General features: G+C 38.0%; 1 protein-coding gene and 1 long non-coding RNA gene across 2 annotated transcripts; both read right to left on the minus strand.

Moving 5' to 3' along the window:
* Positions 1-1,204: 1,204 nt before the first annotated feature.
* On the minus strand, positions 1,205-3,837 carry LOC113271790. Its single transcript, XR_003322348.1, has 2 exons — positions 2,171-3,837; positions 1,205-2,028 (listed from the first exon to the last, which is right to left on the minus strand). It is a non-coding gene; the product is annotated as an uncharacterized LOC113271790 (long non-coding RNA).
* Positions 3,838-17,533: 13,696 nt separating this feature from the next.
* Positions 17,534-19,818, minus strand: LOC113271792 (exocyst complex component EXO70E2-like). The gene is made up of 2 exons (XM_026521708.1): positions 19,352-19,818; positions 17,534-19,077 (listed from the first exon to the last, which is right to left on the minus strand). Exons 1-2 carry the CDS (start codon positions 19,771-19,773, stop codon positions 18,954-18,956), a joined length of 546 nt encoding a protein of 181 aa, XP_026377493.1. The 5' UTR covers positions 19,774-19,818; the 3' UTR covers positions 17,534-18,953.
* Positions 19,819-20,393: the final 575 nt, after the last annotated feature.

The raw sequence follows: 20,393 nt of genomic DNA on the forward strand, positions 1-20,393 counted from the left end.
CCCATAAAATAATATGAAACCAAACATACATGGGTGGATCAAAGTCTATGGACATTATTAACTTATCTAAATATTCTGCAATGGAACCGATATGCAATGGATGTTCGTAATCTCAACCATGGCTAATGGATACTTTTATCGATTAAAAAAGATTACTACTATTATTCTTAAATGTATTTATTTTTATATCCAAATTTTCTCTTTCCGGATTAAATTTTTCCCTCCTAATCAATTTTTTTCTCATCTATCATATGACTATCTCTTTAAAACAGATTATTCAAAATCAATGATTGATTTTCAATATCCAGTAAAAGAAAACCGTTTTAGGTATCGATTAAGGTAGAATGATTACTAAGATCATGATTTATCTGGATTTTTTGGCACTGTTCACTCTTAACAACACTGATTCAGTAGAAAGAGGAAGTGGAAACTAATATTTTCTCTCTTCACGAACTCATTTGATGACGACTATTAGTTTCCACGGGGTGTTAGAAGATGGTCATGAAAACTCAGAGAATATCAAAGCAATTGTCAATACTAAGAAGTCTAATTAAACCAACTGGCATTAGCCCAGTTGGTCAGAGGTTGGACTCCCAAACTATAGGTTACGGGTTCAATTTCTGCCGCTGAAATGACGAGTTCAATTCCTGCTCCTAATCAATAAAATATCAGAATCAGAAGAAGAAAAAAAAGAGTCTAATGAAGCTCATAGTTTATTTTTATTAACATTTAAGCTAAAAATAGGGTTGATCTCTTCTTCAAGTGAATGGGTTCTAACATAACATCTTACTGGCAAGGATCTTGAATTTAGGATGGAAAATCCAATATTCAATAGAAGTTATTCAGAGATAGTCATAAAATAAAAATAAAAGAGAAATATTTCAGACCCAGATTCGGTAGGTAACTGTATACAATAAAATAAAAACCTTTCACAGTTTAGATGTAGGGTGCACACATAGTCGAACTCAACATGTAGGCTGCGAAAAATTATTAGATGATACTACATTTGTCTTGGAAATTCTAGATGAACAAGCAAGACCGATCCAGTATTTTTCTTAATAATTCATATCTCTGAGAAGTATTCTTTCACAAGCTGAATGAACTAAGCCCTTTACTTGTGATCTAAATTTTTGGCTTTCATTATTAGGATTCACAATTTCATCAAAACGAAATTCAAGAAAGTAGTTTAGTGAGAAAACTGTGATAAAGATAAAACAGAATTATGTTTCAGATGTATTACACAATTACAGGACAAGGGTAATTGTACCCATAACATGTGACACACAAAATTAGTCAAGTCAACACAGACTTGAAGTGATCTATTCTATATTCCTAATACACCCCCTCAAACGTCAGAGACAGACACTGGAAAAGTCTGGAACAGTTTGAAGAGAGAAACAACAGTCAACACAGACTTGAACTGAAAAATAGTACAACTCCTCAAACTGAAATTGCGGAAGAACACTAGCTCAACATAGACTTGAACTGCTATGCAATGTTATAAAATGCAAAACTCAAGATGAAGTAGCAAAATTGAGAAACCCATATTGCACCTTTATAATCCAATTGCTAACCCAGCAAGCCCTTGTCTTGTCAGTGTGATCAAGCCAGCAGTTACGGAAAATATATTATAAAAACATCTTCAGTAGTGGAACCAATAGTAACAGAACAAGCAGTAATTGGGAACCTCTTTATCAAAATTAGAACCAGCAGCAACTCAAGTTGATTAACAACAGAAATTGGAGCTTCCAGTATTTGTTTTGTTGTTCTCTGCTGGTTAAGAGACTCAAATTGTTTTTGGTGTTCTCTGTTTGTTAAGAGAATCGAATTGTTATTTTGAAACCCAGGGGCGGAACTACAGCCAGACTAGGGCTGGCTTAAGCCACCCCTGAGAGCCCAAAAAGCCTTGTTTTCAACTACCTATTTTAGTTGGGCTGCTAAATTTAATCCCACGTACTAGGCTTAAGCCACCCCTAGGTTATATTTCCAGTTCCGCCACTGTTGAAACCGGTGTTTGTAAGACCAGATCTGCAAAGGTATTGAGATGACTTGTTTTGAAATAAAAAGGCATATAACTGGGTATTGAAAATTATTACTTCATATGCTAAACTCACACAAAAAGAAGTAGTAATGAATAAATGGGGAAAACTTGTTATTAAAAAGTTATTACCCATATGAATGTTGATATTTCCCGAAAGTTTCTGCTGCTGCTGGATTGATGTTGAAGTTGTTGCTGCTGCTGTATTGATGTTGAAGTTGCAGCTGCTGCTGTATTGATGTTGAAGTTGTTGCAGTGGGTACAGATGATGTTGATGGTGGAGATGATTTCTTCTTCTTTCCTTTATCCCTTATCTTCTTAACCTTACTTCTCTCCTTCTTCTATACTTCCTCTTTTGTTTTTGTTGTTTCCGGCGAACTTGTTTTTCATCTTCTTTTTAAGACATTGATTTTGCAACATTGATTTTGAGTTTATTCTGCTCTACTCTATGTCGATGCCCAGTACTACTAGCAGTATCATCAGCAGGCACTGACCTTTTCTTCTTAGGAAAACCACTGAGGCAGTGGTATACTTGGAACCTTCTCTCACTATGATTATCAGCATATGCAGCATAAACTTCTTTGACTTCTGAAGCTTTCCTTATTCGACAGATTTCTTATGCAATATCAACATTGGCATATGCAACATTAGAATCCAGGAGTTCCTCACTGTTAGATTTTTCAACTTCAGAAACGTTTCTTTCTTGAGAGGGTTATCTTGCAACACTGTTTTTATTCCTCTGCCTAAATCCTTCTTTTCTTTGCACTACTATGTGTTTTCAAGATATCAAATTCATGGAACGTTCTCAATTAGATTTCAGTAATTCAATGGTGCGTTATCCTTTGCCTTTTTAAGTAATGTCTTGGTATTTTTTATCCTTCGTCTTGTTCTTGAGAATTTTGAAAGAACAGAGATTAAGATGAATGAATCATCCAATTGAACAATACCTTTGCAGACTGGTTCTTGATTCTTCTTGACAACATTTTGTATCTGAGAAATGGGTTCATCAGAATCTGCTTTCTTTTTCATATCCACCAATAACACACAGGAGAAGATTCATCAGTAGAAGTGCCCACATAATTAACATGAAAACCCTCAGAAATTAACATTTCTTTCTTCTTTTCTTCTTCTTCTTGATCCATTCCTAGAGTAACTTCATTTTTATTTTTTTTAATCGTCGTCATCAATTACACACATTGCACCGCACTGATGCCCAGAGATTTGTGAAGGAATGAAACCCAAGACTTTATCTTTTTTAATTTCTGGTTTGAAATGGGTAAAATTTGAAGAATCCATAATAATGGGTTGTTGGATTTCTTTAGATATAACTGTGCATTTGACGCTGAATTAGGGTTTGGGTTTAAAAGAAATTGTTGGAATCAGAGAGTAGAGACAGAAAGGGGTGGGTTAGGGTAAAGAACACAATCATTAACCAGCAATTTCAAGAACCCTCAGTTGAAAAACCCTAAGTTGAAATCAAGAACAGAGAATATGTGTAATTGTATCAAAAAATTACCTCTATCAAAATAGAAATTGATCATCGTTGTAGCCAAACACCACAAAGTTTCTGAGCATTAGAGCAACGAAAGTAAAGCTTCTTCAATATCAGGAGTTGATTTCTTCTTCGTCTTCTTAGGACAACCTTTTGATGATGATGATTGTGATGATGCAGCGGAAACTATGAATTGATTTTCCATTACAGAGAGGTATGGAGATGAAAAGAAATCCTAGGATCGAAAAAGAATTTTAGTAATGTTTTTCCCGAATGATACCATGAGAAAACTGTGATAAAGATAGAATAGAACTATGTTTCAGATGTCTTACACAATTACAGGACAAGGGTATTTGTACCCATAACTTGTGACACACAAACTTAGTCAAGTCAACACAGACTTGAACTGACCTATATTCCTAATATTTAGAGATGTTGCACATCTCGATGGCAATGTATTGGTAAGAAATGATAAGTGTGTTTCATACATAGACCAAATAGAGCTGCTCAACATGTACAATCAAAGGTCTTAACTAAGAAAATTCCGAGACGATAAATATAGAACGATACGTTAATAAGTTTATGGATACAGTGCAAGCGAATTTAGTTTACTTGTTTGATAGAGTAGAAACTCTTTAAATTAATACTCGTTAAATTAATTATCTCTTTAAAATAACGGTCCGCGAGTTATAACCCAAAGATGTCACTATTCATATACAGAAACTCCAAAAAAATAAATTGTCCACAAAAACCCCATTTAATATAAACTGTCTATATTATCCTTCTAATTTAAATCACCCCAACAAAAAAAAAATCAATCCCATTTTAATTCTTATTATATTGTCACCCCCAACAAGAAACAAACAACCACCAATAAGCACCGCCACCTTCCACCACCGACCGCCGCCGCCACCGACAACCGCCACCGCCGCCACCTCCGACCACCGCAGCCACCTCCGACCACCGACCACCGCCGCCGCCGCCGCTACCGATACTGTGCAATTGCACCATCACTTCCAGCCACCCTACCATCCAGCACCACCATTGTCGACCACCACTGCCACCACCTCCGACCACCACCACCACCACCACCGATACTACGTAATTGCACCACCAATACCAGCCTCCCTACCAGCCAGCACCACCACTGTCGACCACCGCCGACCAAAACCAGCACCACGACCGCCCACCACCACCACCTCCCAAAAATACGATGAAACCAATTTTGATTTCATCATAAATACGATGAAACCGATTTTGGTTTCATCATAAATAAGATGAAACCATAATTGGTTTCGTGAGAATTCAACTGAAAGAAAAATTATAAGAGGTAGGATACATGTTCATTGATAGATGGAACCAATTTTGGTTTCATCATAAATACGATGAAACCATAATTGGTTTCGTCATAATTCAACTGCACATGTACATGAACCTGCATGTTATTGATTCATTGACCTCCACATGTACATGAACCTGCATTTCATAATTTTATGGCATAAATAAGCAATTTCTTATTACCTAGCACATGGTTAATGAACAAGCTGTAGACAAGTTCAAAGTCTCTGATGTGAGTTTTGTGACTATCAACACAAATCAAACATCCATTGTTGATTACATCGCATTTTACTAGCTACGAACGTAGGTCAACATATACAGAGTTGATAACCAAACAAGAACAAAGATATCATGACACCTAGGAGAGTATAATCGGGCGAAAGTCATGCATATTGTGACAAATGAAATTCTTAAGCATGAGATTTATTTAATTTCAAGGTTGGATAGGCTACAAACACTAAACAATTAAGATGCAAGCAACTTCCTGACACTGGCAGCATGTAAATTAAAGAAAAAATTGAACAAGGAGAATTGAGTTACCCGTGGCATATTCAACTAGTTGAATAAGCTCAGTGTCCCTAACTTGGACGATAACATATGAAGTAGTGGACACAGCTGTGATGTTACCAAAATCATTGACTGCAGCTTCTTTACAGATGCTTTTTGTCTTGTCCAATTTAGCTTCTCCAATTCCCCTATATTCCAAATATTGCAATGTTGATAACTTCTTCTCATGCTCAATATTTTCCCTTTCAAGAGCCTAAAAATCAAGCAACATATAACACATATAAGCAATCACTAAGACTAAGACTAATGCTCCACGTTAGATTGAAACTCAACAAGACACCTAATGGCTTCACAAGCAAATTAAAATCTGAATTATCAAAGGTCAAATTTCCAATTTATAATGAATTCAATGTTCAATATCCTAGTCTAGTGGTTCTCAATTTTGTGTCACAAACAAGCAGTACAATTCTGCATACCTTAACTTCCTGGTATAGCTTCTTCTCCCATGCCAAGAGTTGCTCCAATGTGGAAAAGTGACTCTTCGGACCTTGTTCCACAAGCGCGCCGGTATCCAATCGATACTAAATATCCAAAGGAGGTTTTGATATCTAGCTTGAACTCAAAATTGTCAAAAGACAGTTTCTGGTCAGTCAAAATGTGAAACCCCAATCAATCCTAAACCCAAATAAACTTAATTTTCATTCAAAAAGAAAACTACAAACTTTTCATTTAGATGGGCACGACTAATTTCAAGCAGATTAGAGACAGGATCACCAGCAACAACAACTTTCTCAAGATACTATTTGATACAAGCAACAATTTGAGCAAGATCTTTATGTCTTACCACCAATTTCATATTTGTTATCTCACCACCACCTCCGCCGCCACTGTCGCCATGATTATGAACAGACTTATTACCCAGTTCCATATGCATCCTAATCCATCACCTGCAGTTCAGTTTAGCTTACAGTCACCACTGCCATCAACAAATCCATCTCAGTCATAACCTAGGAACAAAACAAACAATCAAATCTATTAAAACCCAACACCATAAAACCCATTTCAGTTCAACATCTCTTCTTGTCGATCGACAACTCAATCCACCGGAGAATCATCTCAACCAATCACTACCACCATCAAACAACAACCAAAAGACTCATCCTAGTTTTGTGAAATTAGCATTTCCATTTCAATTTCACATTTGGTTCCTTGATTATAATGTTATCTACCATTTCAAATAAATGCTTCTACCTTAAAATTTTCATTCTCCTCTGTATCCACATCTAATCCTTGGCTTAAATGTAACCAACCAAATTTGATTCAGAAAAATTTCAGTACAAATCCATATATAGATCCTTGTCAAACTTCAAATGAAAAATTTGTTCAAAAATCATAAAGTCTTCGACCAAAAAAAGATCATCAAATTAGATCCCTCACAGACTAATTCCACCAACAAATTTGACAAAAATTTAACAAAAAATTACAAGAAATTTGTGATTTCTTATCGCTATCGCCGATTAGACAAATTAGGTTATCAAATTTGACATCACCACTCCGTCATCTCTTCCTTGAATATCGATCTCAATCATCAATTCGTCACCAACCCATCCCTGTTCTTCTTGTTCTTCAATTGATGTTACAACCGCAACCCTAATTTCAACAATTTATTCATCTAATCTTACAAAAATATCAAAACATCACCAGATCCACCTGTGTTTTCTTCTGAATTTGAAAATGAAACTATGGTTAGGGTTTTAATTAAGGTTGGGGGTGGTGGTGGTAATGGTGTTCATGGTTAAGGAATTGAAGGAGGCGGAGGAGGGTGGTGGTAGTGGTGAGATACGGAGGCGCAGTAGTGTGGTCGGAGGAGCATAAAATTTCTGCTGGTGTAGAGATCTGTTATTGCCGCTGGTAGTGATGGTGGTGGGGAGAAGGAGACGAAAGAAGAAGAAAAAAGAAGAAGAAGAAAAGCTAAAAGGGTATGTTTGGGTTTTTTTAAAGTAAACAAAACTAAATTTGCTCATTATTATTTGACATGGGGTTTTTGTGCCACTTTTTTATGAAATTGTTTTAATTTATTAAAAATAATGTGGCTGGATTTTTTGTACCACAAAGTTGGTCGCCTAGGTGTTTTGTCACTAGTTTTGTTAAAATAATAAAATTTGATGATCCCAACTAGGCTTGCACAAACTAAAATTTAACTCGTTAAATTAATAATCTCTCTAAATTAATAAATTTTTCTGGTCCCAATGCTATTAATTTAAAGAGTTTCTACTGTATGTATTAAAATACTATGGAATTTTAACTAACATGGGTTAAAGCGCTTAAACTAATAGGACTATCATAATGCTTACACAGATCCAAAGACATTCTTACAAGAGATCTAAGAGAACTCAAAGATACATTAAGTTTTTCTTGCTAACTTGTTGCTGCACTAGTACTAAGGCTAAGTTCTATGGGAGAGTCTGGATGGAGAAATTGGCCAAAAAGTGTTGCAAATCATGAAAAAATTGTGGGAAAAAATTAGCACTTTTTCTGGCTACTTCTTTCTCCTAGCATTTGCTCGCCGTTTCACTATCAGCGAAATTGAAATGTTGAACCGAGCAACGTTCAAAAAGTAAAACAAAACGCCGAACGGTTCGGCACTTAGAAGAATCGCAAAATCTAACGGCTGAGACTTAAAGCGCCGAATGGTTCGGCGTTCAAAAATTAATCCAAACGCCGAATGGTTCAGCGTTAAGCAAAACGCCGAATGATTAGGCGCTCACAGATAACGTGGATGGCCAATCTAGCGGCTAGATATCTCTCCCATTGGACTTAGGAGGTCGACCAGGCTGACGTGGATGGCCAATCTAGCAGCTAATTATCTCTCCCATAGGACTTAGCCTAATAAAGACGAAGACGCGAGAGCATAAAAATTACACGACAGTTAGGTACTAACAACGTTATGCTTAGAAACCTAACATACACAAGAGTGACAAAATATTCAACAACACTGAATTTTACTGCATGGGAATCTATGAGTCCACTTCTACAACAACTGGTAAAAAAAAATGAAGAAATGATATGAGAAAAGAATGACTAGAAAACACGATTATCACATTGCATACAACATGAGGGCTAGTGCAGAGACTTGGGGGATCTTCCGAACACCACCAAGAGATGATTCGTCGGTGATGTATTTGATGCGCTTCCCAAAGTAGCCTCCAACATCCAGCTGATTATAATGCTTTTAATTATCGAGATGATAACACTCTTCAAAACAAATTGTAACTAGATATTGAGAACTTGTTCAACATACTCAATCGGAATTTTGGGATGAAAGAGCGAGAAGGTGATGATTGTGTTGTGGGACGAAACCAAGAAAATGGGGAAGAACAAATGAACTTTGTCGAGAGTTTTCTGGATGACTTTTGATTGAAAAAGAAAAATAAATTGTGGTTACAAAAAATACCCATACGGCTCACCAGAGTCATTCATCCTTTTGTATAGGGGTTTGTTCGAGAGGAACATTCTGCTCCTCAAATGTAATCAAGTAATCTTCAAAGAAAGGTTAAAGGTGCTTAACTTAGGGTTTTGCGGTGATGGAGTATTTCGGCATTCTCCCAGTAGATATCTTACTACATATTTTCGGTCTTTTACCGATCGATTTTGCATTGGTGAGCAAATCATGGAAGAATCTCATTTCATCTTGGTAAGTTTGGGGTTCTCTTTTTATTTATAATTGTTAGAATAGCCAATCATTCCATGCACTCCTAGCTGAACTTGGAAAAATATGTGATGCTTATAAGGTTGTAGCAGCAAAGGAACCCGAGTGTGCAGCTGCTTCTTTAGATCTGCAAGAGTCGTCATCTCACCTTTCTGTTGTGGAAGCAAACAAACAACGAATTGTTTGTTGGACAAAGAACTAATAATGTAACTGAGAAGAAGATACTTAGCTCAAACCGATGTTGCTGGAGATGCACAGAAAATGTAGAGGCACGTATACGATACGCTGTCCTAAAGGCAATATCGCCTGCTACTCCGCTGAGATGCTATAGCAGTTGGCGAGTCACCTCCAGAATACAATTACTGATAGTACCCCTCAATGTAGCATACAAAGAGACTACCCTTAGAACTTGGCAGTGTTAGCAAAAGCTAAAAAACAGAGAAACTAGAAATAAAAACTTATTTTCTGTAAGCAGAGGGAGAGCAGAAGAAGAGATGTTTCTCTGTTGTGTGTCAAAAGAGCTCAAGACTCCTCCCTTATATAGTGTTTAAGACGTTACAAACGAGAGGAAAAATGCATGCAACAAAACCATGCGTAAGACAGAAATACTGGTAATGTTTGGTTAAAAACAGTGTTGCTTTTGTCAGGCTTAGAGTAGTGTGTTGGTTAAAAACAGTGTTGCCAAAACAAATACGTACAGGCAAGAAATCCAGGACAAACATGTGCAGACAAGGAAGGCAAGACAAACACGTACAGACAAGAAAGCCAAGACAAACATGTGCAGACAAAGAAGAAGATTCTTCTACATGTGTGTAAAACACGTACCAAAAGTTTTAGCAAAAAGATAGGATCTAATGAACCCACACCCACACCCGACCCGACCGGACGGCGGCGACGTGCATGCTTCTGTGCGAAGCACCGCGCGTACGGGAAAGGCAACCTTGCCCTAGTCTAGGCCTTCCCCCTCACACAAAAGTCTAATGACCCAAGGGCCATGCCCTTTAGCCAATTCTATGGTATTTAAGTCTAAAACTCTTTAGATTTTAGTCTATGTGGGACTATTGTTTTATCTATTCAAATGAAAAAACAAGTATGGGCAATAGGTCTAGATCAAAACATAGTCCATGCAAATTGGTATAAAAGCGTTTTTTCTAACAATCCCCCACATGAATGATAAAACATATCGACGAAATACGAGAAAACATAATACATCAATATTAGGCTAAGGTGTCCCAGAGATTGAACCAACTTAGTGAGAGGTTACCGGAACTGCTTGTTGTTCGGTGAACACAATGTCTTGAACCGTCAACAGTGAGTGCAATTCAGAAATAACAACCACACTTTGATGTCTCAAAGAAAAAGAAAGCTGCCAAGCTCTTGCCGTTGTGCCCGTTTTGGCCGTGGGCTAAATCCCGGACTTAATGAATGTCTCTAGAGAAAAAGCTCAAATTCTCATAGGAAGCGGCCCCACTTCCAACATCCACATAGGTGAGTCCATTAAGAGTGTCCTGCCACACTCCGCTTTAAGCAAAGTCATGGAACTCATTAAGATCTTGACAGATCATCCTAAAACATGCAGGCAGCACTATCATACGGTTACACCATAGGGAGGGACAAAGATAGTGCTCTCTTGACATCACCAAAAATTAGTTATCTCATTGAACCTTATCTTGGAGCTCCATTCACAAGGTTGAGTGTCCTTCATGGCGATTTATTCTATGAGCTTGAGTCCCATCCCCTTCGATGTGGATCTAACTACCTCTCTAGATAACCCTTTCGTCAAAGGATCTGCAATATTCTCTTTAGACCTACAAAGTCTATAGAGATGATACCAGTAGAGAGTAGTTGTTTCACTGTCTTGTGTCTTCTTTGAAGATGTATAGACTTTCCGTTGTATACACTATTCTTTGCGCATCCAATAGCAGCTTGACTGTCACAGTGGATTGCGATCGAAGACACAGGCTTGGGCCAGAGTGGAATTCCTCCCAGGAAACCTCGTATCCATTCAGCTTCCTCCCCAGCTTTCTCCAAGGCTATAAACTCAGACTCCATGGTGGATCGGCTATACATGTCTGTTTGGTAGACTTCCATGACACAGACGCACCACCAAGTGTGAAGATGTACCCACTAGTGGATTTGCACTCATCTGAGTCTGATATCCAGTTAGCATCACAATACCCTTCTAGCACAGCAGGATACTTCCCAAAACTTAAGCAATAGTTTGAAGTTCCTCTCAGGTACCTTAGAACTCTGTAGAGAGCATTCCAGTGATCCTGCCCAGGGTTGCAAGTGTACCTGCTTAATCTACTCACAGTGTAGGCAATATCAGGTCTTGTACAGTTCATTAAATACATAAGACTGCCAATAACACGAGAATACTCAAGTTGATAAATACCCTCACCCTTGTTCTTTTTCAATTTACAATTGGGATCATAAGGAGTAGTTGCAGGTTTAGCATTTTCATGATTAAATCTCTTAAGAACAGTTTCAACATAATGAGATTGACTAAGACTATATCCATCAGACATCTTTCTGATTTTCATCCCTAAGATTACATCAGCAGGGCCTAAGTCTTTCATGTCAAAGTTTTCGTTAAGCATGCTTTTAGTGGTATTAATACTATCAAGGTTACTACCTAATATGAGCATATCATCAACATATAGGCACACAATAACATGAGAATCATCCACAGATTTAATGTAAACACATTTATCAGATTCATTAACCTTGAAGCCATTAGATATCATTACATGATTAAATTTTTCATGCCACTGTTTAGGTGCTTGTTTTAAACCATACAAAGATTTTTTCAGTTTGCATACTTTATCTTCAAACCTTTCACAACAAAACCTTCAGGTTGGTCCATATAAATTTCTTCATTCAATTCACCATATAAAAAGCAGTTTTAACATCCATCTGATGTATATGCAAATCATAAATAGAAGCAATAGCAATCAGCATCCGGATAGAAGTGATTCTGTGACCGGTGAATAGGTATCAAAGAAATCTAATCCTTCCTGTTGTCTATACCCCTTAGCTACCAACCTAGCTTTGTGTTTTTCTATAGTTCCATCTGTTCTAAGTTTCCTTTTGAAGACCCACTTGCAACCTATGGTTTTACTACCAGGAGGTAAGTCTACAAGTCCCAAGTTTCATTTTGTTGAATGGAATCCCACTCATTATTTGAAGCTTCTTCCCAGAAGGGAGCTTCCGGAGAGGTCATAGCTTCCTTATAGTTTGGGGTTCAGACTCTACCGTAAGAGTCACAAAATCTGGACCAAACTTTCTCGGTTCTGACCCTCTTACTTCTTCTAGGTTCGGTTTCAGCATCTAGAGACGGGGGTTGACTAGTCGAAGGAACATCTGAGAGATCATCGCGGACCCTTTTATGAGGTCCAGACCCTAAAGGGAAAATGTGTTCGAAAAACACTGCATCTCTGGATTCCATTATGGTGTTCTCACCAATTACCATGAACCTATAAGCACTAGTGTGCTCAGGATATCCTAGGAAAACACAATCTACAGTTTTAGGTCCTATTTTGGTTTTCTTGGAACGAGGAGTGGCCACCTTGGCCAAACACCCCCACACTTTAAAGTATGCATAGGACGGTTGTCTTCCTTTCCATAACTCATATGGAGTTTTGTCGGATTTCTTAAATGGAACTCGGTTCAAGATATAGCAGCAGAGAGAATTGCTTCCCCCCACAGGTTCGAAGGTAGCCCTGAACTAGCTAACATAGCGTTCACCATATCTATGAGTGTTCGGTTTTTCCTTTCAGCTACTCCATTCGACTCAGGTGAAGAAGGTGCAGTAGTTTCATGAATGATGCCATTAAGTTTGCAGAATTCTCCTATAGGTATCACATACTCACCGCCTCGGTCCGACCTAAGAGTTTTAATAGTAACACCTCTTTGGTTTTCTACTTCAAGTTTATATAATTTGAAAGCGTCTAAGGCTTCATCTTTACTTCTAAGAAGATAAACCTGACAGTATCTTGAGTGATCATCTATAAAAGTGATGTACCATTTTTTACCTCCTCTAGTTGGTGTTGATTTCAAATCTCCCAAATCGAGTGGATTAATTCTAGGGGAGTTGTACTACGTTCAACCTTTTGTTGAAGGGTTTTCTGCATATTTAGATTCAACACAAATTTCACATTTATGACCTCTGTCAAGTTTATTTTAGGAATGCATCCTAATTTAGCAAGTCTTTCAATGGATTTGAAATTAACATGTCCTAGTCTATCATGCCAAACATGTGAGGAGTCACAAACATAAGCAGAAGAAGATGCATTGTCATTCAAGTTCAAAGAAAGTACACTAAGCTTAATCATTTTCAGTGACATATCCTTTTCCTACGAATCACCACCTTAGAGATTACAACTTTGTTAGACTCAGCTACAAATTTAAAACCTTTCCCAAGTAAGATGGTTTCTGAGATAAGATTCTTGCATATGTCCGGGACGTGATACACGTCATTCAATGCGAGAGTTTTTCCTGAAGTGAGCTTCAATTCAACCTTGCCTTTTCCTACCACTTTAGAGGTAGAAGAGTTTCCCATAAACAATTTCTCATCGTCTCCTACTTTGTTATAGGAGAGAAAGCATTTCTGAACTTACAGACATGCCTGGTGGCTCCAGAATCAAGCCACCAGTCTCTCACATTGGTCACATTAGAGACAAGGTTGACTTCAGACACCATGCCAGTAAAATATCCAGAATCATCTACTACGTTTGCCTTATTTTTCTGTTTAGGATCATTTTTGGTCTTTTTAGGTGCCCTACAGTCTTTGGCCATATGACCAGTTTTCCCACAGTTATAGCAGTCGCCTTTGATGGTGTTTTTGGAGACACCACCCTTTGGCTTAAGATGGTTACCTTTGGAGTTACGTTGTTTGTTACGTTTACCATTTTTGCTGGATTCTCCGTGCCTTTTCTTTGACGCAGCATTATCGTCCAGGACATGAGCTTTGTTGGACATGTCTTTGCTCAGCATCAGGCTTTTGTCCTTGCAGCACAGAAGTTCCTCCACCTGGATCTTTTTCCCCAGCTCCACCATGGTGATTTCGCGATTCTTGTGTCGCAGCCTCCTCTTGTACTCGTTCCATGAGGGTGGTAGCTTTTCAATTACTGCAGATACTTGTAGAGATTCATCAATATGCATTCCTTCAGCAAGAATTTCGTTGATGAGTAGCTGGAGTTCGACGAATTGTTCTACAACAGGCTTTTCATCAGTCATTATATTCCAGGAACCTAGCTACCAAGAACTTCTTGCTTCCAGCAGCCTCTGCAAGATATTTTTCTTCTAGGGCTTCCCATAAATCAAAAGCAGTAAAATTCTCTTTTGCATTATAAAAGTCGTACAAGGAGTCATCCAGACAGTTAAGAATGTGGTTTTTGCACATGTAATTCTTCCTAGTCCACCTATCCAGTCTATCTTCATAGCCACGGTCATGAAGCCTTCTTGAGGGTCTTTCTAAGGCAACTTCATCTAGCCTTTGGTCTTTTAAGAAGAATAACATTTTGGACTGCCATCGTTTAAAGTCTTTGCCACTAAACTTTGGGGGTTTGTCTACAGTACTCTTTCCCATGTTGTTACAAAAATATAGTAAAGAGGATATTGCCTTTAGATTGTTGGAAAGAACTAATAATGTAACTGAGAAGAAGATACTTAGCTCAAACCGATGTTGCTGGAGATGCACAGAAAATGTAGAGGCACGTATACGATACGCTGTCCTAAAGGCAATATCGCCTGCTACTCCGCTGAGATGCTATAGCAGTTGGCGAGTCACCTCCAGGATACAACTACTGATAGTACCCCTCAATGTAGCATACAGAGAGAGTACCCTTAGAACTTGGCAGTGTTAGTAAAAGCTAAAAATAGAGAAACTAGAAATAAAAACTTATTTTCTGAAAGCAGAGGGAGAGCAGAAGAAGAGATGTTTCTCTGTTGTATGTTCAATGAGCTCAAGACTCCTCCCTTATATAGTGTTTAAGACGTTACAAACGAGAGGAAAAATGCATGCAACAAAAGCATGCGTATGACAGAAATACTGGTAATGTTTGGTTGAAAAACAGTGTTGCCTTTGTCAGGCATAGAGCAGTGTGTTGGCTTCATGCGGATGACAGAAAGAAAACAATGTTGCCTTTGTCAGGCTTAGAGCAGTGTGTTGTCACACCCATACCCATACCCACACCCGACCCGACGGGCGCCGGCGTGCGTGCTTCTGTGCGAACCACAGCGCGTACGGGAAAAGCAACCTTGCCCTAGTTTAGGCCTTCCCCCCTCACACAAAAGTCTAATGACCCAAGGGTCATGCCCTTTTAGCCAATTCTATGGTATTTAAGTCTAAAACTCTTTAGATTTTAGTCTATGTGGAACTATTGTTTTATCTATTCAAATGAAAAAACAAGTAGTGGGCAATAAGTCTAGAGATCAAAACAAAGTCCATGCAAATTTGGTATAACAAAGCCGTTTTTTCTAACAGTTATTACTGTAATAATATACATATATTGAAATTCTTGCTTTACCACGGTGTAGAACAAAAACTGGATCACTTTATAAGATTAGCTAAGAAATGTGGTAAAATACGGGCGAAATCAATTCTGGCATACAAACTGAAATTGCTTTCCAATTACTACTTTGTTTAATTCGACACTTCATTCATATTATGTCTCACTTTGTTGTTAAGGTCATAGGTGAAATGAGGTATCCTTCAGTTTCGTATCATATTTACATTTCTCCTTGTTATAAAGGAATCACATGGCATTGTATCAGTTTTTTGTTCTAAATTGTATGCAGTTTTGTCTTTTAAAATGTGAGCTTATATTTCAAATTCATAGAAATTGGCATGTACATATGTAATCATGATGCTCGACACTACTACACGAGCTTGAACAATCATGTTAGCGGCAGATAACCTGGTGCCTGGTGTTACAATTTTTTGGCTTTGTTATTGTATATCAAAATAGCCATCTCAAGGTTCCAGTTTTTGTCTTCTTATCGTTTTATCTTTAAACCCTCCACAAGAATTCCTTGTCTTTATAATCTAAGGATTATCATGTTGTTTTCATGGCATACTTAAGTTATAATGTTACACTCCATAATAAGGCCCTCCACCAACCTGGCTACCTCTCAGTTCTTCTACTATTAGTTTCTTATGTTGATTAGAGATTCTCGGTTACAGCACTCCTACTAGTGTCTCAATTAATTATCCTACTTTGAACAGGATGGAATTTATGAATTACCTAATATGTTTTCAACTATGTAAAAGCTTACATTCTTGTTGGTTGATTATACAAATTACCTATTCGGTTATTATATCTATTGGGTGGTATCTTCTTCTGGTTTCAGTCTTTCGAAATTTTGCTTCTACAGCATACTACTGCAGCTCATGTTGTTCGGATATCTCTCTTCTTTAATCCAGCTTGGTTGATTGGCTATTCTAACAATTATAAATGATAATTGGCTTCAGATATCTCTTCTACTGAAACCGAAGAAATGTGGAAGATGTTGGTAAGTAAGCAGCTAGGAGTAGTAAAGTCCGTAATTTCTGACCTTGGAAAATTATGTGATCCTGATAAGGTTGTAGCAGCAAAGGAACCCGAGTTTGCAGCTGCTTCTTTAGATCTGCAAGATTCGTCATCTCACCTTTCTGTTGTGGAAGCAAACAAACAACGAATTGTCAAGATGGGAACTAGCGCAATACGCCGTACATCTGGTCCAGCCTTTTGCCGACCTGTAAGAAGACTCATTGATTTCTGGTTGGATCTAGTTTTGGGGCGATGGTTAGGAGAAAGATAGAGAAATAACAATAGAGATGCTATGTACTAAAAGATTTGGGCGGATTAAGTTGTCAGGTAGGCCAGGCTTGGTGCGATGTTCTTTCAGATACTGGGAGCTTGTCCTCCTTCCTGCTGATGATGCCATTGATGGTGTGACACTGGGTGTTTGTTCATTCAAAATGTAATATTCCATTTTCCTACTTGCCTTTCTCCTTTCTCCAATCAGATGCGTGGAATCTCTGTTATGTGAATAGTGATGTTGTTTTTGACGAGTTATATCAGTCTTTTGTTCAGTTTTTTTTCACTCCTTTTGTGCTTACAGCAGAATCGTACTTTCATCTATTCAGGAATCTCTGGTTTCTTTTTCCAGGAAATTAGTTCAACCCTCAAGTATGCTTATTATATAGGGAGATATTTGATAAAACAATTTCAAATATCTCTGAGGGGACTTCTTTTGTTACTGTTTTGACTTGCAGTAATCTCTTGGAGTTTCTAGCTAAACAAGCTAGACTGATCATCCAGTATATTTTTTCTTTATAGTTAATACCTCTGAGGCTAGACAGGCATTCTTCCACAGGCTGAAAAAACCAATTCACTTGTGATTTAAGTTTTCTGGCTTTCCAACAGTGGGATTTGCAACTTCATCATTACATATCAAAAAAAAATATTAAAAACATCAAAAATAAATTGAAGACAATAGTTTATATACTTGTTGTACATTTAAATGGTAATCCCCAAGCCCAAAGAATACATGGCTACAAGCTATGTTACAGCATTTGGATAGACAGGGACAAATCTTTGGGGAGAGACGCTTCAACTGCAAAGTAGACTCCTTGGACCAGAGCAACACAGTGGGAGCAATCGAAGCTCTCAAATGACAGCAACAAAGATGGAGCCGAATATGCAACATACAAGTTAGAAGGAAAACCTTTCGTGAAATAGCTGAATCTGAAGTGGAGACATCCAGACAAAGCTACTAATAATGAAATGATTGATGACTCTGCAGATTCGTTTACTTACTTTAGACAATTTACTTGTACTCCCCTAAGGCTTGATTGGCAGCCACAACTAAATTCTCTAGTGACTATTACAGCAGCATCTCCTACAGATGATAGTACTGCTCGCACTATTACTATCTCTAATCTTATAACTAGACCAAATGCTACTCAGACTACAAACCTGAGCAGCTAAGCTTGTATGTGTACTGTTTTCCCAAGAAAAAAAATATGGCAATGTCTTGGCAGGGGATGATCAGTGTGTTTCATACATAGTCCAAATAGAGCTGCTCAACATGTACAGTTTACTAGTTTGATATGTATTGAATACTACGAAAATACAACTGAAGGAAAAAGAGGTTAAAGGGCTTGAACTAGTGGGACAATCAAGTAACAGGTATAATAGAATCCCATTGTTAATGCTTACACAAATCTAAAGACAATTTTACAAGAGAACCTAGGGTACGTCAAGTTTTGCTTACTAGTTTTCTTTTTTTTTTTTTGAAGGATTACAATGCTGTACTACTGACCGTGAGAGCATGAAAATTACACGACAGTTGGTTACTAACAATCTTATGTTCAGGAACCTAACATAGTGACAGAAAATTTAACAACACTGAGTTTTACTGCATGAGAATCTATAAGTCTACTTCTACACAACTGCTAACAAAAATGAAGAAACGATATGAACAAAGAATGACTAGAAAATACTATTATCACATTGCATACAACATGAGAACTACTTACATCTGATGATATAGTACCTCATGACAGGGCTAGTGCAGCGACTTGGAGGATCCTTCAAACAACTCCAAGAGATGATTTGCCAAATCGTCGGTGCTGTATTTGATGCGCTTCCCAAAGTAACCTCCAACATCCAGCTGATTGTAATGGCTTTCCAGGAAGGACCGATACACTTGAATTACTAACCCGGAGACTGATATCTGTACCTCATCTCGAAGCTGAAGATCTGGGATCAACCATCCTGTTTGGATTTTGTAAACCTCTTCAAAAGCAAGGATGAAGCTCCTGAACCTCTCTCTGAGAATTTTCTTTGAGACGGGTCTCGCACCACCACCTGGTTCACTCTTTAGTAAATCAAGGATTGATCCCCATGTAGCACGCTTCTATTCTCTAGCCTGAAGTTGGAATTTCCCAATCTGTCTTTTAAGCCACGGATCTCCGAAAATGATCCTGAGGTCCGAACCCTTAATCTTTTGAACCATGTAATGAATGTTGTTCATCAAGAAAAGGTGATTTAGAGATATATCCGTGTACAAGTTTGCTTTAAGATGGAGATTGTACTCAAGAGATGAAATGACTATTCGCAATTGTTTTGCCAATGGCTGAACATTGTCAGAAGTATCTTCATCTTGTTCTCTTATGGGTATCATATTGGGACATACTAGTGTCATGTCATCTTCTTTTAGGATTAAATTAAGGGTATCTTCATACTCCAAAACAATTTTGATATAATTCATGACATACCTTGTCAGATGATGAATTCCACCTTGCGCAAATGGATTCGTAGACGGCTCCCATCGGACTGCAGTCTCAAATTTCAAAAATGTTCTCTTCACACAACACCCCAACCGATTAATTGCTTCTCGGTACTCCATTTGAAACAAACAACGAGCTTGGCCAGAGAACAAAGCATCTACCTTTGGAATGAGATCAGTAAGCAACTCATACATGTCAAGTATCCGAAACTGCTTTTCCGGCTCTGCAGACCCAGTGCATATGGCTTCGACAAAATCCAGCACCTGCCACATCGAAGATTTCGAAACCTCAATGAAACAATGCAATTTTGCAGAGTCACACTCCTCAAATACTTGGTCGCAGAGCTGCTTCTCACTTGCAAGGTAAAGACGCACGAACGTCTTCAAAGACTGAATCCATTTCTTGATCATGAGATCCAATCTAAGGCCAATCCATCTTAACTAATTCATCAATACTCATCCTCTCCATATCAAGTCTGAACAGGACTTCAGCCAACGCAACCCTCCGGTTTCTAATGTAAGCTAAGGTACATTCTTGTTCATACTTTGAAGCAAACATCAAATTCGCAATGCATTTCAGGACAGGTATAACGTTCGGACGTACCAAATTTATAATGAATTCCTTGGAGATGCTTGATTCTTCTACTTCATCATCTTCTTCTTCATTTATAACATCTCTGCATAAGCAAACAGACACGTTCCCCTTTTCGGTCTCGAGAAATTGCCTATTCTTAACAAGAATGTGGCTGAACTCTTCCTCGAGCTTTACCATTGCGAAATGAAGAACAGTATGTGCTTGGTGAAGAAGCTCCTTGTTCTTCCAATCATCATTAAAAGGAAAGCTCGCCAAGTTATCAGCCAATCCAAGAACCTGTTCGACAAGCTCGAAATACTCTGAAGCCTCCTCAAGACTGCAATTGAGCACAAATGATTTATCTAATACCCAACTGTTGACCTTCATCTCCACAGAATTCATCCAATTTTCGATATCAGTTAACCCTCCACCTTTGTTTTTGTCAGAAGTTAAGGTC

Source organism: Papaver somniferum, chromosome 4 (assembly GCF_003573695.1).
Source record: "Papaver somniferum cultivar HN1 chromosome 4, ASM357369v1, whole genome shotgun sequence".
Taxonomy (NCBI): Eukaryota; Viridiplantae; Streptophyta; class Magnoliopsida; order Ranunculales; family Papaveraceae; genus Papaver; species Papaver somniferum.

What these genes read in the sequence shown, in the direction of transcription:
- LOC113271792 (XM_026521708.1), bottom strand. Translation starts at nt 19,773, where the DNA reads ATGATCAAGAAATGGATTCAGTCTTTGAAGACGTTCGTGCGTCTTTAC. An exon ending in GGAATTCATCATCTGACAAG is followed by an intron (nt 19,078 to 19,351) that starts GTATGTCATGAA and finishes ATGGTTCAAAAG; the next exon opens with ATTAAGGGTTCGGACCTCAG.